This window comes from Rhea pennata, chromosome 8 (genome assembly GCF_028389875.1).
Source record: "Rhea pennata isolate bPtePen1 chromosome 8, bPtePen1.pri, whole genome shotgun sequence".
NCBI classification, from domain to species: domain Eukaryota; kingdom Metazoa; phylum Chordata; class Aves; order Rheiformes; family Rheidae; genus Rhea; species Rhea pennata.
This window is the reverse complement of record NC_084670.1, coordinates 21,276,002-21,301,008: the sequence shown is the minus strand read 5'-3', so window position 1 is coordinate 21,301,008 and position 25,007 is coordinate 21,276,002. Positions and strand designations below refer to the sequence as shown.

At 38.0% G+C, this 25,007-nt stretch overlaps 1 protein-coding gene across 2 annotated transcripts in view; it reads left to right on the top strand.

Annotated features, from left to right (window-relative positions):
* The window catches only part of PLPPR5 (phospholipid phosphatase related 5), a 65,917-nt gene that overhangs the window by 10,330 nt on the left and 30,580 nt on the right, over window positions 1–25,007 (top strand). Inside the window, exon 3 of one of the 2 annotated variants that reach the window (XM_062581247.1) lies at window positions 11,425–11,613. In XM_062581247.1, coding sequence (XP_062437231.1) covers window positions 11,425–11,613 — 189 coding nt within the window. Of the gene's footprint in view, window positions 1–11,356; window positions 11,614–25,007 lie in introns of those variants that run through there. The other variant, XM_062581248.1, reaches the window with a different exon arrangement.

The following is a 25,007-nucleotide window of genomic DNA, read 5'->3' as shown; positions in this document are numbered from 1 at the left end:
TTTTTAGCAACTGCCCACTTCATTTCCCAAAGGTTAAGTTTCATGCAGGCTTAGTGAGAATCTGATTCTGTAGCCCTTATGTTCTGTACTCAGATCTCCTACTGATTTTAATTTCTCTAAAATAACAGAATTCTTTTTGGGGAGGGGGGAGGTGAAAGACCAAGCACTAATATTTTAATGTCTCTTGTATCTGAGATAGTTGTACTTCTTATTTACAGCTCTGCTACACAGCATTCAGTTCAAAGTGAAGGAGTGAAGGAATCTTAGCTACTTTTTTAAGAACAAAATTGTTTCTGGCAAGGTGGGCTGTGCAAAAGCTGCATAATGCTTTGAGGCCATCACAGCAAAGTCACTAGTTGATCATAAGAGAAAAGAGATCTTAGTTCTGACAGATAGCAATTAATCTCCTCCAGAAAGGAATTCTGAAGACATTCCTATTCCTGGATCCTTTGCAAACAATAGGGCGTCCTTTGCCCTCTGACACTTGCTGGGCCTAGAATCTCTCTTACATGGAAAGCCAGACTGACTGTGTGTACTCAAGCTCTTGCTTCTTCCATTCCCTGTGCTCTCATGCCACTGCATTGTTACCTGGCTGAGCTCTTCAACTGCTACCTTTTAATCCCTTTGCTGTGGAAGAGCTTACAGAATTCCCCACTTACTGCATTTTCCCACAAGAAACCTGTAACTTTTGATGTTTTTGCCTACTTTCTAATCTACTTTCTAAATCTACTTTTGGACAAATCTCTCTCCTCACTTCTCTTCTTTCAATGATTTTTGCTGAATGATCTCTTGCCACTTCTCTCTTTAATACAGTCTATCTGGAGTTAAACTGATTAGCTAGATGAAGAAGGCATCTAATGAGGATTTCTGAAGCAGGGACCAAAGCAGAGTGTGTGTATTTTATTACATAATAATTTGACGGTGTGCCCTATTATAGCAGTGATTCTCATCATCTGCTCTAATAAATTCATTACCCATTAGCCTAAAGATTTATTAAACACAGATTATTTTTAAATGAAAAGCAATCTCAAATAAGTTAATTTAGTTAAGAGCTTGAAAGCTTTGGATATTTATAATTCATGATACCAAATGATAGCAAGTTACCCCAAAATATCTTCAAAAGCTTGTTCATTCATCGTTCTGTTATTACCCTGGCTCTTTAACTTTCCATTTGGTTCTTGCAGTTCAGGATTAACTTTTCAGCAAAGTCTGTTATTCTGTCTTTCAGAAGTGACTTTTCTATTCTTAAAAGGTTATTTTCTTCCATGCTGCCGTCCTGAGCTTCTACTAAAGCTTGACAGTGTGTTTTTTCGTGAAAGTTGATTATGGTGAGAAATGATGTTCAAGTCAAAGAGATATTCTGTTTTGTTTAAGACCAATCTTGTGATAAACTTTATATAACAGCTTAATGGAGTGTATAAATGTGTGTGTGTACATACATACATACATACATACATACATATATATATATAAATATGTATATGGGGGAGGGGGTTGTGTTTCTATGGGCATATAGATAAGTATAGGACTGTCCCTTTATAAAGGGGAAAACCAAGCAATGTCTTTATTGCTACCTGTGTAGGTAGGTAAGCATATGACTACTTTCTACCAATTCACTGATTCTGAGGAAAAATGGCTTTCTGATGTTAGTTGCGATAATTAAATGAATTATAATAATTGCAGTGAGTCACTATTAGAATGGATTATGGGAATTAAGCTAAAGGCTGTGTATCACAGTAAATCAGAACTAATTCACAAAATAGTACAAATATTTAGATTTGAAGGTATTCCAAGGACAGAGATACTGTGATAGGAGGAAAGTGCCTCGATAATGATGGATGGAAATGGATGCCTCCTGCAAAAGACTGTTCTGTAGGCATCCAGTAATTCAGAGAAATGCACTTCAGTCTGAGCAGGCTTAATGCCTCAAACAAAGGTTGTCTGTTTAGTCCTTTTCTGGGCTTAGCATTATAAACCACAAACAATATTTTAGAGGTGGCATTCTAAGAAAGGTGAGCTTCTCAAGTTGCAGAGGCTTCTGTCTTGCAATGGGAACAAAAAGTCTGGGTTTCTGAAGCAAACTAGTGTAGGGGATTCCTGTGAGGTGTGCCTTCACTGGCCTGGTGATGGCGTCATGCACAGCGTTAGCTCAGGGTTGTAGAAATGCTTTGTAGCTTTCTGGCAGTCTTTGTAGCTGCCATTAGACTTCAGCTTTTCCTCCTCTTTGAGTCTGGTGTTTTATCTGAATGCTCATGAACAAGCTACAAAAGAAAGGGCATTTTCCAGAGTGTGTGTGTGTATGTGTGACAACAGGAATGTAATGAAGTAGTCTTGATGTTGAATGAAAACACACCATATCCATGTTTCTTCTGGTTCTGTGGATGGTGCATCCTGAGGGCTAAACCAGGGTACAGAACAGCTTTGTTCTGGCTGATGAGTATCATGAATTAGATGTCAAGGATTTTTAATAATCAGAATTTTCAAAGTAATCTAAAGAAAATCATTAGCTTTATTTCTAGCTTTATTAAACAATTACATGATAGCAATGAATGCTTTCTGCAATTCTGTTCTATTGACTAGTAAATGTGGAGTTGGGGGAGATGTTTGGTTTTTTTAGGGGGAAAGAGGGTCTCCATTGAAACACTGGCTAAAGATATCCTGAACTTGCTCTTTCTATGCTTCTCCTATCTTAATTTTATGAAGTAAATGAAAAACCTGAGAATGGGATTTCAGATAAAATGTTAATGAGAAAAGTCTGGTATAATTTGTAAGAACATAAGGAGTTCTACCACACAACTGTGTTTCAACTTACCCAGCAGAAGCTGTTATAAAGAATGTATTGGACTCTTGCCAGAATGAGCTGCATACATCTAATGATAACTAGAGCTGGAAATATGCAGCGATGATAGTGCATAATTTGATATTAGCCTATTTGTCTTTTTCTTTTGAGGGAAAGTTAGTAAGTAAGTGGGCTAATTTAATCTTATGCACATACTTGTATTTGAAAGTGTCTTTGGAGTCTTGTGTACCTTACTTGTTCACGATAAAATTCTTATGGGCCAAGTTCTGTTACAGTGAGAGATAACTACACAAGTTTTAAATTTGTGTTTGCCCTGAATTGATGAATTCTCAGTGTCAAAAAGCAGATCTCTCAGACTCCCATGCTAACATGGCAGTCTAACCTCTTTTAAATGGTTCTAGATGGTTTTACATTTCCCCTCCTCAGTATTTCAGAATATATCATTCCCCAGTCATGGAATTAGCAAAAGATGAGGATGGCAAGTGTGCAAAGCTAAAAATAAAAATTACATTTCACTTTAAATATAGAATTTTAAAAGTCCAAACGATTGGTTCAGAGAATGGCTTCCACACAAGTTTTACTGCAAATGAACAAGGTCTTATTTAGTCAAAGCAAGTTTATCTCTCTGGTAAATGCATGGGCTGCTCACAGATCTTTGAGCAATGTGCTTACAGTGTGTATAAAGCTACAGGGGAGAATTCAGTAATATGTAAAGGCAGTTTTTTGAATTGGGTCTGTGAAACTTTCAGGCATTATACAAATGTTTGAACCAATTTTGGGTTATGTATAAAATCTAGCTGTACAGATACATACAGTACTGCATAGGCAGGTCAGGATGATTTTTCCACTTGAATACTGCACCATGAGTAAGCTAATGCTTGTGTCAGCTGCTGACTCAATATTCTGCTGCATCAGTATTCCAAGGTATTACTGACTACCTCTGAGATTTTTTTTTAATTCATCAAAAAAAATGATAAGAAAGATTATGTTCTGGGTGCATACCAGAAGTTTGCAACCAGGAAGTTTGTTCTTAATTCCTGAGGTTACTCATACAATTTTTATCAAACCAATTATACCAAAGATTGTCAAATTTGCAGTCAATTTATATTATACTGTAGTTATTGAAAATATGTCTACCAGTGATGATACTTTATAACTGCAGTAATAATTTTCTAATTGGTAGGCTTTTTTTTTCTAAGTTTATCTTAGGTCAGATTAAATAATCATTACTTGTGCTTTCAAATATCAGTGTTTGTTTTACATTGACAGAATTGTGTTCTGTATTTTTTATTTTGAAATGACAGTGGTAGATATGATAATACAGGCTTTAGTGCTAAAAATGTACAACCATTAGATATGTAGTGTCCTTCTGGTATCCCAAATTTGTTTTTCTCACCTATGAAGAACTTGAATGCAATAATTCTTTTCATTTCTTGAATTTGAAGATAGCAAACAGTTTATGAAAATTAATTATTGATGTGAACACTGACAAGGCAACTAATGTGCTGTGACTGCGGCTCATTGTATCAAACTCAATCATTTCATTGTTGCCTTGTCCTCCTCCTCATTTGTTTCATCTCCATCTGCTTGTTTTCTCATATACTTGGACTGCATTATATGAGGTGCCCAAGCTTATTGGGGCAAAATGTTGTCTTCTATGGATGTAGTGTCTATCCATGCAGATTCTTTACGTAAGACTACAATACAGATACTATATTGGTGCTAATATTGCTACTAACTTGCCTTTTTTCTCTCTGTGTGACTCATGAAAGGTACAATTCCTATTTTGGAACTAGTTCAGTGATGTGCGAGTAAAAGTTAAGAGTAAAAATGATCACATCTCACTACAGTCCTTTAAAAGACGGGTGGTAGCCTAAACTAGTCATCAAAGCTTGTTTCATTGTTGAAAAGAGGTTTCATCAGAGCTTGATATGTCTCTGAGTGGCATGAATGACACTCAAGAATATGATTCATCCTGCCCTAATGTAATACAGCTTAGTCACCTACTGGAGTTATCTCTCTATGTGAACTACATAATAAGCCTATATGAAAAGCTTAGATTAGTTGCCTAACTTGTCTGAATCCTACTGCAGATATTTTGGGCAAGACCCTGTTTCTGATTCTCTGTTGGGCTCCACATACTAAAAAAATATTTTTTTTGCATTGTGGTGATCATATAAGCATAAGTTTTAGCACCAGACTTTAGAATTTAAATTACTGCTGGATGAAATATATCTTTGAATAGTTAAAAATGTCCTTTTAGTTATCTCTTAACAATACGTGTTATCAAATACAGAGGTTACCACCGTATATTGGCAGAGTAAAGTTTTCATCAGAGAACAAGGTATTATATATAACTATCTTTTTGTAATTAACAGAAAATAATTTGAATATCCTGTTCTAGTCCTTGACAGAAACTTCCTCACATCAAAGAAACTTCTTGTAGTTTAGCAAAAATTGATGTCACTGATGGTTTGAGCTGATTAGAGAATGAAGTCTGGAATAACAAGATCACTGAAGTTTCACATAGCTGAACCAATGGGGCTGTGTGGTTGGAAACATGCAGGATGTCTGCCTGAGGTCTACCTGATGAGAGTCAGCTTAATCTCCTCTTGCACTCCCCTCAAGCTGCTGTTAAGGATCAGATAATTGTAACTTACATGGGGCATAAGCTCTGTTTCTGACAAATTTTTCTTTCAGTGCAGATGCCACCTTGCTTCCCCAATTAGTCTGTTGTCAATGTTCTTCTAAAGTTGATATACCAAGTCCTCTTTCCTGCTGTTTGCCAGACTAGGGGATTCTTCCTGTTTTGCTTCCTGGCTAGAGTCAGGAGGTGTCTAATGATTTTATTTCATTACATCTGTCCCCTGCTACTATGCTATCAACACAGATGCAATATTCCCTTCAGAATAGGCTGGTTTAACATAACCTGGAGATGTAACAGGGAAACAGCCATGGGGTTGGCAGATGCTATCACTCTGATAAAGTGTGAAAGAAGTAAAAAGGTAAAAACAGTGAGATGTTTTGATACCAATGTTTGCTGTTCCTCCCATATCCAAGGAGAAACTGTCTACATTAAATTGGAAGTCTTTGAAACTGGAGTCACTGGGATTATTTCAAATTGTACCAGCATAGCTAAGAAAGGAATTCGGACCAGAACAATGCAAAAGTATGCCTGCATTCTGCTTACAACCATAGTGGACTAGCTGCAGCTACAATAACAGATTAGCCATAGAAAGATAGAGCTGGAGAGAATTTTAAGAAATCATCTTGGCCATCTTCCTTTCCCAAATGAGGCTCAAATACCTCTTTGTCCTTGTAGATGTATCCCTATACTGCTGTTAGTTCTCCAATTTCTCCATCACTCCATTGTGCTATTTAATCATCCCTACAATTAAGTTTGGATTAGACACTGGGAAAAGCTTTTTCCATGCATTTGAAACTAACTGCTATTACACTTATCCCACATAAACACTAAGAACAGAGTACTGCTTTCCTCGTTACAGCAACCTTTAATGTACAGTATTTGAAAGCTATTGTGTTCCTCCTCAGTCTTCTTTCTACAGACTAGACTAGCAACATACATTCTTTTAACTTCTTCTTTAGAATTCTGACTATTCTTGCCTTTTTGGATTGCTAGATTGTACTTCTATAAATAAAAATTTGTTTCTTTAGTGCCTTTGCCATAGCAATCTTTTGTAAATAGAAAATACACATCACACAAAAGTGATGGTGTAAAGCACATGAAAGGTCAATGGATTTGTTTTAGAATTGGAAACACGTCCCTGCTATGAAGGTCATGATTTCAAAGTATTGCAAGACAATGCAGCTAAAGTTTCTATGTCTTTGTCTAGAACTTTGCTCTATACTATGTCTCTTGAGCTGATAATTCACTTAAGATTAGGTAGCAAATGAAAAGAACAAGAAAAATCTTTGAGGACTATCAGGGGAACTCCTGCTCTGAGATCAATGGAACTGTTCCCAAGAAAGGTGCTTTAAAACAAGTCTGTCTGTCATCTAAGTTTCAGCTGATGGTTTTACCAATAGCCTTCTGAAACAAAAATTGCCTGTTCTCGGCTTTCTCTGCCATTCTGCTGTCATTGCGTATCACTAATATAAATCAGCAGGGAATACTATCATTGCAGAATACACTTAGCTGACTGCATAAGTCACTGGGGATTGTATTCTTATGCTTCTATTTGTTTTTTTAAAATAAATTTAATAAATATTTGCATATTTAACTGTGCAGCCAATAAATATCACATCCATTATAATCAGAAGTATAACTCTAGTTTTTCTGCTTCAGCCAACTGCATATTCATGAGATGAAGCCATTGGTGTACAGACAATGCTTATAAAGTATGTCTGCAAAAATGGGAATTAACTTGTGAGTAGAAAAGAAAACAAGTATTTGTCATTATTGCTTTTTTACTTTTCATTAATTCCCTAAGCATCCTGGGGAGCTCAGACCTGCCTTCACAGTGCTTTCCTACGCATTTTTAAACTTCATTGCTATAACGAAGTTTCCTATGCAGTAGAGCAGTCAACAGTTGTGAAGAGAACAGTAGTAAGCAGCAAGTACGTGTATGTTTTTCAACAAGTCAGACAGAGGCTAGTCCAGATTTTGACTTAACTTTATCTGTAGATAGAATCCAAGTCTTTTGTAGTACTTTAAACCAATCATTTTTCAATATGCAAATAAACCAGCATGTCATTAAAAATAACAATGATAACAAAAGAACCAGAAATCTTCCTCAGTGTTTTTTATGCATTATTAGTGTCTTTGGGAATGTGGTAGTGGCTGTGCAATACTGCCAGAAATAACAAACTGCATCTAGCAACGTATATAGATACAGAAGAAATGAATGTTAATGCCTCTTTCTAGTTGCTAATCACATGGACGGAGCAGTTTGTACCATCCCGAGATATCTTCAGCGCAGAACCACTCTGTCCCCCATGTACCCTATTCTATATGCCTTGCACCAAACAAATCTCTATTTTGTGTTAACAAATCACAAACAAAATCTACATTGGATTGCGTCATCCAGACTATGCATGAGTATGAGCAGGTGCAGAAGTCTGATACTATCCCTTATAAAAGGAAATACTCTATTGCGCATCTTGCACTTTAGGAGAGGATGCAGGTAATAACAAAGGCAGACCATAGTTGAGAAGTAGGCATCAAGTAACTTCAAACAGGTTTCACCAATCCTGACAAAGACCGTCTGCAGAACTTTCAAATGCTTCTCCTAGTCAAATATGCCAACAGGTGAATGTTGGGGAGAGAAAGGAATTGTATTCAGTATGTACAAATTCATAATTAGTAAAATTCATAATTTTACTAATGTTGGCAAGATTTGTCCTAAGGGGAAAAACCCTCCAAAATGGGAGGAGGAAGGGACAGAGAGAGCATGACTGTGTACGAGCAGGCCGTACCTGTGTAAGACTAAATACAGAGTTCATCATTATTTTCAAACAGTCATAACCATACAGATTTTTAAATGAAAAAAAATGTTGAATTTTTCATATACTTTGTTCTTAAAAGTTTTTGGGGATCTGGTCTTCTACTCTATAGTTGAGCCCCTTCATGTTCATTACGGTTACCTGACTACTTTCTTGTCTAATGATCTTTGTTCTAAAAGTTGGAGTTTGGAAAAGAGAATGAGCCTCATTGGACATGAAAGTCCTCCTAGTATGAAGCTCCTGGATTAAAAATATATATACATCTGTCTTTTGATAAAATAAGCACAGTTGCCTACTTAATTCTTCTGCAAAGCATCAAGTTGACAATCAATAAATATGCCTACATAACACCGTGATTTTTGAATGAAAAACAGAGCATGACATTTTCATGTTTTAGTTTCTTTCATCAGTGATCTGAGTCTTCTGTCAATGAAGTTGACTTTAAAACTCCTCTTTGACTTAAAGCCTGTATTTTCTGGTCCACTGTGGTATTTGTAGCATGGGGCACTAGATTCAGCCAAATAACAGAAGTGAATATTACATCTAAAAATTTTACTCCAGTCTGGTGCACACCATGTATTTAAATGTCTGAAAGCTACATATTAGTGCCTGTGTAGTGTCACTCTTGTAAAGTAAAAGAAAAGCATGAAGAAAGCCTCTGTTCATTGTAATGTCTCTTAGTAATTCCTTCAGTAGTCTTATGTTTCATTTAATGGCAGTTAGATACACTTGCTATCCTTTGTATATCAGTCAAAAGGACAGAGCATTCTTGGGTATGTACTGCCAGAAATGTTAGTGATTTTGTTCAATCTTAAGACGCAAAGGCCAAGGAGTGTATCTTATTGTTGTTTGCCCCTATCTCATGGGATGGTGTAGAGAAGAGGGAGACAGATTGTTCTCTTCAGGTGCCCAGTGTTACTAAAAGAGGATGAGAACCCAAGCTGAAATGCAGGAAATTCTGAACAATAATGATAAGGTTAAAGAAGGGTTATGGAATCTCCATCCTTCGAAATATTTAAAACTTGACTGGACATGGTCCTGAGCAACCTGATCTGACTGTACCTGCTTTGAGCAGGAGGTTGTACTACATGACCTTTGGAGATCCTTTCCAAAATATATGATTCTTTGATTTTGACGGGACCTTAAAAAAAGTTTTCTAAAACAGGACATTTTCTGTCCTGTAATTCCTATATGCAGTAGCTTTTTTGGTATAAGTGGAAGTTGACTTGTAACAGATACCAGAATGCAGGAGTATTTTATTAGCTAAATATTGAGAAAAGGTTTGCGCTTGCTCCAATACAAATTTTTGAAAGAAGTATACCAGATTTATTGTGATATTTGTAACCTCAATGTGGGACATTCTGAATTAGTAGAAATATAAGAGCAGAAATATAATAGCACAACAGTGTACCAAAGGTACTTATATTAATCCTTAGGTACTACCAGTATTTCTCTTGGGCATCTACTCAAATACATCTGAAGAACCTAGTCTGGTGCTCATCACAGTCCGACTATTGACTTTGGTGTCTGGATCCAGCCTTAAATCCCTAACAGTGTGGGTATTTGTAGACAATACACAGGATGAAATGAAATGAGACTTTATGTAGACATTAACAGATATTAGAGCCTGCACTGAAGAAAAGGGAAAACTTTATGCTAGGCAGAATTCACCACAAGGTGTCTCATGTGTCTCTACATATTCTTCACAAGGCACGGAGCTGTCAGTTAAATCTGCTGGATGCAATGCAATTGCCATATTTTTGATTCTTCTGGAGAGTAGCTTAAGAACACATAAAAATGGACTAGATTTGGAATCCAGACATGAAGAATGTGTTCTTTCAAGGGCTGATTAAGTGCATATAGACTAACATCACTGAATATGAACAAAACTCTCCAGAAAGAGGAGGAAAACAGACAAGAGGAATGATTGCATGTTGTTAAGACAGGGCTATCAAATCTAGTTTGCAATTTCAAGAAGTCATTATTAGCAATGTAAGTGGAATCTTTAAGACCAATGTGTCCCACTAAAGACTGTTTGCCAGGTATATCACATGTTGGTGTTGGGGAGACTACTTTTAGGTAACTTATCTATTTGTCTGTTGGCTTTTGGAGCATAGACGACAGCCTATACAGAGATAAATCTGTACAATATTTGGCACATTTGTTTTATGTTTAAGTTCCTATATTTTATTATATGAAACTTGTTTGGATTCATGTACGTATGACTTCTCCCAGCACTGGAGCAAACACTCCTCTTATTTTTGGGATGCTGCTTGGAAGATGATAGCTTCATGTCTAGCTATGCATTTTGTTTATAGTTGTTAAATGAAAGATTTCCACACTAATTGCTTTATTAGGTATGCATATATCACAGAGAATATATTTCCATTTTAAGGCCTCTAGCACTATGGCAAATCGTGTTGATCCGTTTGCCTGCCCTGACCAGTCTGTGTCGGGGGGCCCGAGGGCTTGGGGACAGGCACCGCCGGCAGTGAGCGGCCGGGGCGCGCCACTGAGCCCCGCGCCGGGGCAGCACTGTGCCGCTGCGGGAGCTCGCTGCGCGCCGGCGGGGATGGCGGGACACGCACCCAAGGCGCCCGCCGCATCCTGCGGAGCGAGGGGAAGGAGGGGGGAAGCGCTCGCTTGGTAATCACGGACCGGGGCCGCGCCGGGGGCGGGCCCCCGCCGCCGCCTCCCCGCTCCGGGCAACTTTAGGATTCGCTTTCGCAGCCGCCGCTGAACCCTCCGCCGCCCCGCTGCTCCCGGCCCGGCCCGGCCCGGCCCGGCCCGGCCCGGCCGGGCTCGGAGTCCCGCTCGGTTGCGGCTCCCCGGGCGGGGCGAGGCGAGGCGGGGCGAGGCGGGGCGAAGCCGCCCTCGCTCGCCGCCGCCGCCGCGCTCCGCCCGCCCGCTGCACGAGCCGGCGGCCGCGCTGGGACCGGTGCCGGAGCGGCGGGCCGGGCCCCCGCTGCCCTACCCTGCCCTGCCCTGCGCCCCCGGCTCGCCTGAGCCGCCTGCCCGCGCTCTCGGCCGCCGCCGCCTCGCGCGGTGGATGCCGCCGGGGAGCGGGCGGAGCGCGCCGCTGGGGACGGGGGCTGCCACGGCCGCCACAGCCCGCGTACATGCGAGTGCCCTCGCCGCTCACCAGCATGCTTTACTTCCAGATGGTGATCATGGCAGGGACCGTGATGCTGGCTTATTATTTCGAGTACACGGACACCTTCACGGTCAACGTGCAGGGCTTCTTCTGCTACGAGGGCGCCTACCGCAAGCCCTACCCGGGCCCAGAGGACAGCAGCGCCGTGCCCCCGGTGCTCCTCTACTCGCTGACAGCAGGCGTGCCTGTGCTGGTGGTAAGCTGGAGCCGCCCGCGCCGCCGGCCCGCTGCCGCTCTGGCAACTTGTTGGGCTGAGCCGGGCCGGGCCGAGCCGGGCCGCGACTCGCCGCGGGCCCCGACCGAGCGGCGCCGCCGGCAGGGAGGCTTGGGGGGGCCCGGCCAACGGGGACCCTCCGTGCCGCCGGCGCTGCGGGGCAGTGGGCGGTTCGGCCCCGGCGGAGCTGCAGGCCGGCCCGCGGGCCCGCGGCGGGCAGCGCTCTCGGCCCCGGCCCACCTCGCGTATCTGAAGTTTATTTTTAGCACCCATTTATGTAACTGCCTGTTTCTAAATTGCCAGCCCAGTTCGACTCTGCATGGTGAAAATATCTTTTTATATTTTGAGATGTGCGTTGGCTGCAGGTGGATGGGCTACCTGAGGGAAACCTAGCTGTTAAGAACTACATACTAATATTTCACTAGTACTAATTAGAGAAAACCCCTGTCACTTTTTTTTTTTTTTTTTTTTTTTTTTTTTTGAAAGTAAACTGATTCAAATGAAAGGAATAAGGAGCAATTGTGCTTGGCTTTGTCGTCTCCATATGTCACAGTTATTGATGTGTGTGCAAACTAAACCTGTGTGTCTGTAATTACTATGATCTTCTATCAATCAGGTTAAAATAGATGCATCTAAAATGAGATTTATTTCATTGGTTTTCCTTGTTTTGGGGAAAAAAAAATATGAAGGAAAAGCAATGAAGCATCTGCCACTCAAGTCACTGAATGCATTACTTGTAATATCAGATAACAAGGTCATTAGCATCATTTAATAATCCCTGACCATATTGTGCAGGAAAGACTAAGAGGACATGAGACAGGAGTATTTAACCATTAGGGATGGATTATATATAGGCACACTAGGCACACACATAGTTATACATACAGAATCTATTTATAAAGAATTTTCTGTTAATCAGCTGTCAGCATTAAAATAAAAAAGGTCTTTAAGAAGAAATGTCTTAAGATAGTAATTATTAATTCCACAGATTCATTCCTCTTCAGGAAATTATAAAAAGTATGAGCATAGAGAGATTCATCAAGCTGATACTGTGTTAATCCAAGACATAATTCCCGTGTGCATTGTAGTACCATGAGGTTCAGATGGTATTCAGCACAAAACCTTATGGTCAGACTTAGTGTTAGTATTTAAGACACTGTGCTATATTGAGATAATTATAGTAGATTTGATCTGTTTTTCTGGGGATTGAACTACATCCTTTGTCAAAACATGTTGTATAGGCTTTTGGTTTGTTTTTCTTTTTTGTTTTAATATCAGTTAGTTGACTTATCTAGATTTATCTGTTTATTTGCTCATTTGAACCCTCAAAAGCCTTTGAAATTTTGAAGTTTTTTTTTTTGTGGTTTTCCATTCTTTGTGTCGTGTTTGTTTTGCTTTTAATTATGTATTTTTTGTTTGCTTAGGAAGTTATAAAGGTGAAGATGCAGTCTGCATAAAAATCAGCATCTCTTTTCCTAATGTATGTCAGCAGAATGGTTTGGTAGTTTCTGTTCGTTTCCTGGCTGCTGGATATTTATATCAGAGACATCACCAACACATTTTGTCTTGGCAGTCTTGTAATTAGCCTAGGCAAAAAGCTAATGATGGAATTTGATGACTATTTAACTGTCCTTCCTCTCCCAATCACCAGTGTCTGAGGAAAATGAGGTGCATTGGTTGGTTAGAGCATTGCAGTTTTTTTGGTTTAAATGGAAGGCTTCAGCCTCTGGGAATGTCAATCGAGTGATTTCAACAGCACTGTATTCATCTGATCATTAGCATTATTAAATAAAGGCAACGTTTTTCAGGCTTTAGACAAAATTCTGTTCTGATTCTTCTTGGACAAACCTCAGGTACCCCATGCTAAGTTCAGGAGGAATCTCTTGCCCGGTTATGCATGATATGGAAGTTGACTTCACTTGATTCTTTTCAGTGAAAGTAATAAAGGTAATATTTTCTTAATTAAATCTACTTGTATGCCTTCAACAGTAGTGTAACTCCATTCCCAAGACTTCACAGGGATGAATTTAAGTTTATTGTACTCTTTCTATTGTCTTATTTTGTCTACGAAATTTTGAATATAGATACTCTTTGTAATCTTTGTATTTTGTATAAATGAAGTATAAAGATGATTTGTGTAACAGCTCTATCTGTATAAATGTACAAATGTAGGCCTGTGCAGAAAATGGATTTCTATGAATGAATATGTTCATCTTTTTCAAAATTTCTGTTGTCATGGAAAATAATTTATTACATACTATGATTTTAAGAGTTTTTTTCCCAATTTACCTCTCTCTTTTTTTGCTGTAGTATTATGTTAGTCCAAAGTTTCCAAATAGCTGCAGTTTTGTATAATACTGTTTGATTTTTGCTTTCTTTTAGCTTGGCAAGCGAGGTTGATGTTCTTTATGGATTTTTGAGATGGAACATTAGATAATCTTTCTTAGTGTTCAGGCTAACCTCTTTGGACACGTGAGCCTTGTTGTATTCTCCATACCTGTTTCAAGATAACCCAGGTTCTCTTAATATGACTGAGAGAGCAGCTCCATTGCATTCAATTTTGTTGAAGTTGCCCTAAAATCAGAGAATAAATGGGTTTTCTCAGTGACTTTTCTCTTCCCACATGCCTGCTATTCCAAAGCTGAAAAAGTAAAGCACCTGTAGCTGGATCCATCTTGATGAGCGTGTAATCCGTGATGAGTGTTTTGCTGGTGTGCGGCTGTCACACAGCTATCCCATCCAAAACTCTTGTGTCACATTAGAACTCTAGTAACAGGCTTGGGTGTTAAGCCATGCGATAGAGCTGAGGGCCTGGTCACAGGGTAGAAACACACATGTGCTGAGAGTTAAACGATGAACTGGGTCATTTGACAGGGAGGTATCTATGTGTAGAACCTGTGGCACTATACTGATTAACCCAAAAGTTTCCTTGGAAATGGTACTTTCTAATAATACATCCAGCAGCTGTAGTGCAACATTGCTGCTACTTTCCCATTTTTGAGTCCTTCCCTTTCTGCTTCACATCTGCCTCCAGGACAGATACAGCTGACTTGTCAGATTATAGGTCCTCAGGGGTTGGATCTAGGAAATGGAGTCCCAGGGCAGGAGCAGAGTTTGGTTACTGTACTATAAATGCTTGACTAGCAGGTGCTTTGGTAGGCAAGGTGCAACTGGAGCTGAAGGAAGAAGTTTCATACTCTGCACTGGAACTTGGTGGGTTTGTATATCTGCAGTCTTTTATCAAGTATTTCAGATATCTTATAGGTCATATAGCAGCTAGTAAGAACTTAAGTTTGTGCCCTGTTCACTTTAATGGTGAGCAATTTATTGTCCATAGATAGACATGTCTGTTTGAAGTCTCTAACTTCATAGGTGAAACAACTGTAGAAAACAGCGTGTAGAGGAATTCAACTGTTTCTGTAGGGTGAAGAAAAGAGCTTATTCCTTTCCTTCTCACCAGCTGTTTTCCTATTTTTATGCAAGTTTACAGCACCGGTTTTCAATCTATGTTCTGTGCATTACCTCTAAAGGGAATATGCAATATTCCTGATCTGTTAAACCCACTGGAGGATTTGTAGAGGTCCTGCACGTGTTTTTTATTTTTTTTTAAACCCTTCAGCTCAATCAGCTCAACCCAATGTTACATTGTTACATGTTACATTATTATTTGTGGGAGGTCTCTGAAGTCATGCCTGTAGGCATGGATAAAGTAATGTCTTGAGTGAGTAGATGTATTTGCATCAGGAGTGTTAGGCAGACTAACAGTGAAGTGTTTTGCAAAATGCAGATGAGATTGAAATTGCAGTTAGAAGAATGTAAAGGGCTTAAGTATGCAGTTACGAGATGAAAGAATGAGACTCCCACAGATGGAGTATTCTCCATGTGCTTGGTTCTTCGCCTTCCTGACTCAGGGCTGAAAGAGTAGTGCTAGCTGTGCAATCCCTTGCTTTTACTGTTGAAGCAATAATATCCAGAATCCCCTTGTATATTGAAGAACTCATGATACCTTTCTTTAATCTTTAAGTCAGATGTGAAGGTAACAAGAAATATGCTCTTGATTTGAGTCTATTCAAATGTATGAAAAGAAGCATAAAAGTGATATTTTAGAGCTCAGTGCTATTTAAGCCATTTTTCAAAATGCCAGTTTTTGCTCAGTGGGCTGATTGCTTTTTTAGACTTGTTATGACAGATGTAGCTCGGGAAATATACGTCAGTCTAATCGTTTAGCTTCCAGTAGAAATGATTTGTAGAACTGTGAGGCTAGTTTCTCATGTTTTCAGAATCTATAAAATGACCTGTTCTGCATTATTTCTTTTTGGTAGATCTTAATAATTTTGTCCTCTGTAAAATACTATTAACTGAGCTAAAGGATTCTTTTAATGAGTCCGCACACTCATATAGATTGTTTAAAGTGACAGAACTGTTTTAAGCAAATAATCTATGTAAAACTCAGTGATTATTGGACCTATGATGTACACTGACTTCTTTATAAAAGCTAGGAGGAGATAATGACATATTTTCATTAAGAAGTATAAACAGTTTTATTATGCTAATGTTGTTTGTTTTTTTTTATTTCCAAGTAGCAAGCAGATGATTACAGTACTTATTCATAGAACATACGCTGTTCTATTTGCCTAGGCAAATTCCTAGCATATTCGTATTTCTCTGTAAACCAATTAAAGACTAATTTGTGTTTTAGCATAATCTTCTTAATATCATAATTGAAAAAAAAATGTCGTTCAGACATTACGGATTGTATTTTATTGTTTTTAGTAGTCTGGATGGGTCTTTTTGCTGGCTTGTCCCAAACAAGGAATGGGTGTAAAAAATAAGGCATTTTGCCTCCAACTTAGCTATACTCAATAATTTTTTTCCTTACGGATCTTTTGAGGAAGAAATTCTGGAATCTGGCAAAAAATTGTTAAGTGGCAAACAACATTTTTTTGTGAATTTACTGCTTCGTAAACCTCATGTTTTACGAAGAACTGAGATCAGTGAATAACAAGAAAGGAAAGCTACCTTTTGATGAATTAGCACAGATTTCATAAGTCTGTCCATCTTCAGTGATTTTGCTTCTCTCTAAGTAGTTCCAGGTCTGAGCACTGTAGAGTAATTGTAGAATGTGCAAAGACCTGAAGTAAATGCACTGCTTGTTTCTAGCACATAGGTATAGCTGATATGTTTGGGCATGTTCCTATCTCATTATTTTCCTTTTTGGAGCTAGCAGTCCCTATTTTTCTTCTGCCACCTGTGAGTCCATGTTTTGTTGCATCAGGACTGACCTGACTACAGATCAGGCTAGTTTTTAAAATGTTCTCATCAGAGTAGCTTTAGTTTGTCTGTAGTTCACTTAGAAACCATTTTACTGTGGTATAACTTAGTGTTGTACATGAGGTGCTGGAGTGCCATCCGTTTGTGATGCATGAAAATATTCCCTGTCAGCTATTTGTTAGAATTTAAGAACACAGTTTAGAATTCAAATTCTGAAAATAAACTATTTTTGGAACTGTCCTCTGTGAAAGTACTGTGCCAGAAATCAGCTCTTTTATTATTTTTTTAGCTGCAGTATTTGAACATCTCCAATGCTGTATCTTTATTATTGGAAATAATAAGGATAATGCAACAAAAGATTAGAATTATACATTCAGCCCTATATGAATGGGGCAGACCAAGTCTGTCCCCCTGAAATCAAATGGAAATGATTTTACTTGCCTAAGGAACAGCTTTTTCCTTCTTGATGTATGACCTCATTCAGTGGTCCTGGAATGTCTTTGATTAGCGAAAGCTAATTATAAATGTCCTTTTTTTGTTGGCGTGTTTGACAGTTGTTAAGACTTTGCATGAAGAAGCAATTGCTACAACACTTTATCTATTCTGTGATCATATTGTTTCTGAAGGGTCCTTTCATTCTCAGTCTTCATAGTTTTGTTTCAGCCTGCATGCACTGTTTTCTCTATCAGTTTTCTTCCATTCTTATATTCGTGGAGATGGGGAGAGCACGTTAAAAAAATGATGTGTAAAACAAGCTTTTTTTTTTTTTTTTTTTTTTTTTTTTTTTTTTAGCACAAATGTTGGGGGCTTCATAAAGTCACTTTTTTTTAGGTGGGGGGATGTTGACAGTAGCTGATAAGCTAAGGGGTGGTTTATATCATGTTTTTCCTTTGTGAAGGGATAATTGCATTGCATTGCAATTTGACTTAAGAATAAAACATAAATCTCACTGCTAAAGTCTGCAGTAGCTTTATGTACCAGATGTCAGTATTGGCCTGTTAGGACACATACCAAGACAAATACATGGTTTGATAGTCTGATGCTGTTTTTATCCCAGCATAAAACCACTAATCCAACAGAGCTGTAACCAGGAGAAATAATAAAGATTCAGAATCATTGTAGTGCGTTTTTTTTTGAAATCCTTCTTTGGTGTCTGTCCTCTCTCCTGCTGTGCTATGATAGTTTACATTAACAAAAAAATGCTTTCAAAGCTGTATTTTTACTACCAATAGAATTTATAGTTTTGACTGTGCTTGCTATGCATGCTACTTACAAGTACAAAAAAATCTCGGGACCATATGTTTCATCACTTGATGGGCTATCTGGATGTAAAGTGGCAAGCAGATGTGAACAAGGTGGACAGGATTTTGTTTGCAGCAGCTGAATATCTGTTTGTCCTATAAATGATGCACTTACGTTCAAGTGAGAGATTGTTAATCCAACTGATCCTGTACCATATGATTAGGGAATTTGAATGCATTGTTTGTAATCTAAAATAGTAAGCTTGAAGTAGTAATCTGTTTCTACATGAAGCAATTCTTGGTCACTGTGCATCGTACAGGATTGAGAAGATGGGTGTTCATATGATGCATAATAAATAACAGCAAAAATAGAATTGTAAGAAGTTTTAGCTATGTTTTCATCCTTAAAAGCAGTATGATGTTTAAAAACCTTTGCAATGCTCTTACAGCTTCTCTCAGATGCATTGAAGTGGGTGACATCCCAGCTTTCGTCATAAATGATTCTTATTTAGCTAAGGTGTAATACCTCATAGGTTACAAATAAAAAGTCTAGCTGAGATGGATATACCCCACACATCTCCGTTATTCAGAAAACTCCAGTACTCAGAATATCCCCTGTGAATATGAAAATGACCCCCTGGTCATTTTTATTCACATGTAACATAGTGAATGTGGCATTGGAGAGGGACTAAGAAGACTGAAGTTATAACACTTGCTATCTCTAATCTCCAGTGTGGCTTTGTTCAGGTCACTTCACCTCATCTGCAGGTGGGATTATATTTTCTATGTAAAACACTAGGAAAGCTGCAATAGAAAAATTACCTGCTATATTAAGATTTTCTAAAATCTGCTATCTACTAATCTAATAACTTGTTCAACACTATTTCAAAATTAAGTCTTGATCCTGGATGCTATTTTGTGGGTAGGATACACCATATATCTATAAAACTATGCTTATACTGGACACAAAATCAGTTGGCTGTGAATTCCATTTCTACTTACTGTTCTGGACAACACCCCCTGTAATTTTGTATGTATTGTGTTAATACAGCATAATTATGCATTTTATAATTATTATGTGTTATAGCTAGTCATTTTAATTAATGCACATATATATAATAATTACTGTACAATTATTTATAAATGCAATATAATTCTCTGTTTTAAGGATTTTCTTCTTTATGAATAGTATTTTTTCTTTTATTGGATTCTGTGGATATTATTTCTTGCCTCTCACCCATATAGGGTTAAGGAGTATGAATGAAAATATTAATTCCTAAACTAATTAGTTTTGTAAAAAGCTGGCAAGAACAAAAGTCAGCCCAACAGTGTCCTGCTGTTCTGACTCTTTTTTTTTTTTTTCCTCTACATAACATTCTGAAACACTCTTTAAGTTGTTTTAGGCTGGTAGGTTTTGTGCTGTCTCTAAAAGGCATCTGAGTCATACATTCTGTCACTCAAACTCTGAATAACATTATGAGTGGGTTTTTTTGTCAGTTTGTAGTTTGTCTCCTTTTAAATCAAGAATTAAATATCAGAATCAGTAACTGGAACTCAGCTTCCAAATATAGTTATTTTGGATAGTAATAGGGTGACCTGTCCATAGTAATTTAGGGCATTCAGACATGACTGAATTAGTTCTGCTTAAAGAATTGTTAATCACAGGCCAGCTGAGCTGCAGTAACTGACCACATGCCAACGTGGAGCATGTAGAGAACACAAGGTAAACTATTTTAGCTTAACCTCCTTTAATGAAGACTTAGACTAATATATGCTACTTTTCTAAGTTTTATGGAGGGGCTACATAAGCTGTCCGTTATATCGGCTTTGCTGACAAATGGGAATTCAGTCAAATTGCTACCAGCTAATGTCTGAAGTCTGACCTCCTAGTTCACAGAAGACCGTATCTCTGCACTTAAGTTCATCTTTCTGTAGAGCAACATTTGGACATGCCCAAGTTTCAGCGAATACATAGTAGTTTGATCATAGGTAAATAAAGCTTAGTGTGTAGAGCATCTCCTGTTTCTGCCTCTCCCACTGCTGTTGTGGATGCCCTTGGACCCATCAGGGTGTATCTGTATTCTGCTGTGAGGCTGGGATCAAGGCTGCGGCCACTGTGCATTTAAATTGCACGGATGTGAGTCTGGGTGGCCGAGAGGCCCTGAGGGGAGCTTGTGATGTGTCACCATGTAGGCCACATGTGATGTGATGAGGACAGCCTGTCTGTTCTTGTGGTCCTATTTGCCCCTGTGGCTGAAGTCAGCGGTTCAGTCAGTCATAGGGATACTTTTTACAGCATTTAGCAAAGGCAGATGTAGACAGACTGACCTTGGGCTATGTGGGTAGTACAGGGACACCTGCAGCTGACAGAAGGAGTGTACGGAGCTAGGGTGCGAGCTGTATCAGCCTTTGTCTTGATAAAGGGATCTGGCCCTCAAAGCCGGAGGGAGATCTAGCCTCTACTTCCTAGCTGTCAATTGCTAATAAGGAAACTAGACTTCTTTGTAAAGCACTCTGGAATCTATGCATGAAAAGAATTGTCCAAGAGCTAGGTATGTATGTATTAATTCTCTTGATATTGATGAGATTTGATCACATGCTTTAGTGCTATCTGTAGTAGCAGAACTTTCTTGAGGAGCAATATATGTGAATGAATGTGTTGCTGATGGTATCATTTTGTGGAACCACATTCATTTTTAGACTCAATATTGCAGTTGTATTCAGTATTTCTTTTGTTTATGACTTGACCATTTGTTGCATGATAAGATCCACTGTAGAAGAAATGATAAAGCAGAGACTATTTCTTTTAAAAAGATATTTACATCTGTGAGTATGTATGCACAACATGCAGCCAGAAAATAGTCACTTTTAGATGATTGATTTGTGTCCATAGTTTAGTTCACATGGATGTTTAACCTTGAATGAAGATAGACAAAAAAGTAATGCCTGAAAGAATTAGTTTACGACACCAAACTACCTGAAAAAGTTATGATATCATTCAATGTATGAAAGCACCTTTCAACACAGCATACTTTGAACTTCTCTTTCTAGCAAGAACTTAAGTTGCTCAAATAATGAGAGAATAGGTACAATACAGATTAAAACCACAGTACATGTACATAAATTTACATAACAATTATATATTTTATCTAATACCCCTTTATTGTCTTCACAGAGAAGACCAAATGCAAGCTCATATAAAGTTTGCCTTGAAGATAGTCAATGTCAAAACTTAAAAAAATCTAACATTCTTAAATAGATTCATTCATGTCTTCATTAAAACACTTTTCTCACCAGTTGAGCTTTTCTGAAGATGTTTGATGAAGCCAGCAACATCTGCTTACTATTACCTTACAGTTGTATACGAAGGAGGTAATCCATGTTAAGGTAAACCAGTGTGCTCTACTGTATAAGAAGGTATGGGCACATATCGAGGAAAAGTAGTTATGCTTGTTTAGGCCTATAGACTTTACAATTAGTTTTCAGAGTACTGTTGCATGCCTAAAAGAGCTGTTTTTGTGCTCTGCTGTCTTCACGGCAAAGTATACAATCTCCCCTCTGTCTCATAGGCATTTCCTGTACTAGGAATTTTTTGCTAAAATTTCCCACTCTTTCTGCTCCCATCTCAGCTCATTGGCTGCTGTGCTAATGAGGGCACTTGGGACTTCCTCTTTATTCAAGCACTACATTGTGTGAATTCCTAAACAGGGTCAGACAACATAGTGTTGCCAGCTGCACATCTGCAGCCATCTGGATTTGTGGCAGGAGCACTAAAATAGACATTGTGTAGCAGAATTGAAAGAGTGGCAAGAGTGCTGCAAATCATATTTGTAAAAAAAAAAATCTCCATATTTTTTATACAGTATATAGAATCATGAAGTGTTTTTTGCATACATATATAGCAAATAAAGACAAATGTGATATGCTAGTACTATGTACTGTTCTGTAGAAAAGCTCACTGCTAATTCACTACCATTAACTTATAACAAGCGAAAAGTAATCATTAAAACCTCTGATACTCATTTCATAAACAATTCTCAGCTCCCATTTCTCTGCCTTCATTAAAATTCTGTTTCTAATAAACATCACTTCAGTGTATTCATTTATTATATTAATGTTCTCAAGTTAAAACTTGAAAGACTGAGGAAAGAAGTGTAGGTGAATAGTCATGCATCATTCTGTGTCTGTGCTTATTAGTTGTTGCTTTGGGGATGCCTGAATGAGAGACGTCTGATTTCTTTTTCTCCATGATTCTTTCTCAGTGGTCAGCATCTCTTGTGACTGTTTTTGGAGTAATGGCATGGCATGGCTCTACCTGAAGTCAGTGAAGCTGCAGAAATTATCTTTGCTAGAACCACAATTTCGTTTGTTTTGACTGTGTGTCACCAAAGTGTCAGTAAGAGTTCCAGTCCCTGTTTTTCCTTCAAAGCTTCCTCATACATTACAAATGTGTATTAATACTGTTGGGGTTTTTTGCTTACTAGTTTTTCTGTAATGGTTTACTGCAGTAGTCGTAGTAGTTTTATCCTGAACATAGGTAATGTGCAGAAGAGTAAATATGCACAAGTAAATAGGATGTGAGACAGCTCAGAATAAAGTCATGGTTCTTGAGCAAATACTTCCCATACAGTGGCTTTTAAAGTGTGTCTTTAAGTCATTTTTAATGACATATGGATTCTTTGCATTAATTTCTGACAATGTAAAGCGTATAAAGTATTACTTAAGAAGAACAACTTTAAGGTAATATACTCAAAAGTGGCCTTTATAATTTTGGACTGTTCTTTCTAGTTTATTTAACCTGTTAAACTTCCTTTCAAAACATCTCATACTAGTCCCCTGTAAAATTGGCATAGCTTCCTACCTTTATTTTATCATCTTTTTGGGAGAGCATTCATAGCTAACGTCCATCTCCTCACCTTGTCTAAAGTATTGCTCTTGATCTAGAATGTTGTGGTTTTACACAACCAATCCAGCCCTCTTTACCTTTGATTTCAACTGGAAAAAAGATAATGATCTTAATGTACTTGATTGGCTAGCAACTACACTGTAGCCTTAAGATACTTGTGAAGGAACAGACATATATATAGAGGCCATTATAGTTAGAGTGAGGCTAGTTATGTACTTTCAAGGAAAACTTTTACTGTAAAGGTTAAAAAAAAATTAATAAAGTGTAGGGGTTTGTTTTATTGAGCTACATGTTCAAACATTTTATCTTTGTAGGCCAAACAGTAATTGACAGTAACAAACTGTCAGTGTACTTATAATGATAAAATATTTGGTCCTTCAGTTTCAATTGTTTGGTGACTGTGGTTTTTCAGTAGAAGTGGGTTTCCTTGAACTAATCCAAGGAATAACATGTCTGCAAAATATAGCTGACCTTGAGTAGAAATGAAGTATAAGCAAGACTGTGTGAAAACCAGGAAATTCAGATATTCTGCTTCCTCTGAGTGTCTAAGAACAGTTGGCTTTGGACATGTACTGACTGTAGTACTACTAGTTTGTGATCAGGTTCTTTGAGATGTCTATTGTGTGACCACTTTTTGTCCAAACAGTGATGAATGATAGCCTACTTTGAATTTTGCAATTAAACCTTCATCCTGAGTAGGAAAGTGTAGTTGTACAGCTCACTTAGGGTTTAAAGTATACAGCAGTAAAGTAAATAATAGCCATTTAAAATAATTCTTGGTATGGGTATCTTAAACACTGGTGTTGAGCTTATCAAGGAATAATGTTTTTGATAGGCATAGAAGGCTTAAGAAACTAATCTTCGTCAATATACAGAACAAAATACTGTGTTTTCTAGATCAGTTAAAAAAATGTGCAAAGGTGCTTACCAAGGCCAGAACATAAGGAATCACAATCTTAATTACATGTATTACTTGTGTCAAATGTAAGACTTAATTGATACAGCCAGGTGTAGGGTTTAATATCATCACATTGCAATGATACTGTATTAAATTCATCTTCTAACAAAGAATATAAATGGTAGGGCTTTGAACATACTTGGTTCTCCTTCTCAAATTTGTGAATATTTTAAAGTTCTATGCTATACACCTGAAAAAAGGAAAACTTTTATGTAAAGTTGTTTTTCAAAATTCTTAGTGAAGTAATTACATATAACAACAGCTCTAGCTTTTTCAAGTATCGTTCAAAGGTCTACAGACTAAAATTAATTGATTCATGATCGTAATAGAACCCTTCTTCCTTCCTGGGTCTGTTTGTGGAAGGAAGTGTGGGGCTTAGAAACTTTGCATGATACGTTTTTTTAATTGGAAAATACCATTTTGTCATCCTAAACTTTCACATGTAAATTTCAGTGGCAGCCTCATTCTTGCAAAAAGAAAATGAAGAATTAAAAACCTTTATGAATGTCCTATTTAGATAATCCTCGAAGATTTTCGGTTTGAAGTAACTTTACCTTTTGAAATGCAGATTGTTTTCTTCTTTTACTTACTTTTGTAAATCAATTCTGAATTGATTCTTTTTTTCTCCATCTTAATATTTTCAGTTCAAAATTATTAGTTTTTTTTGGATTTTGATGATTTTCTATGAATTAGCCTGTTTTCTTTCTTTGGGGGGGGGTATTTTTTTAATTAGAAAAGCTTTGTTACATGGGAAGACCCATTTTCACCTAAGTCTGTTATTTTTTTACCTCTTGGAATATGTCCATGAATAAAATTTGTCGCAGTAATATGAAACTTGGTGAGGAGTTAGGTAATTTTGGAGACAGGTGCCAGACACCTGTTTGGCCCCCAGGCTGCCACATGAGCATACCTGAACTAGCCCTCCTAGTGTCCTGGCCATTTCTAATCCTCTAGAGAGCTGCACTACAGAGCTGCAGGACACTTCATCTCACAGTGATCT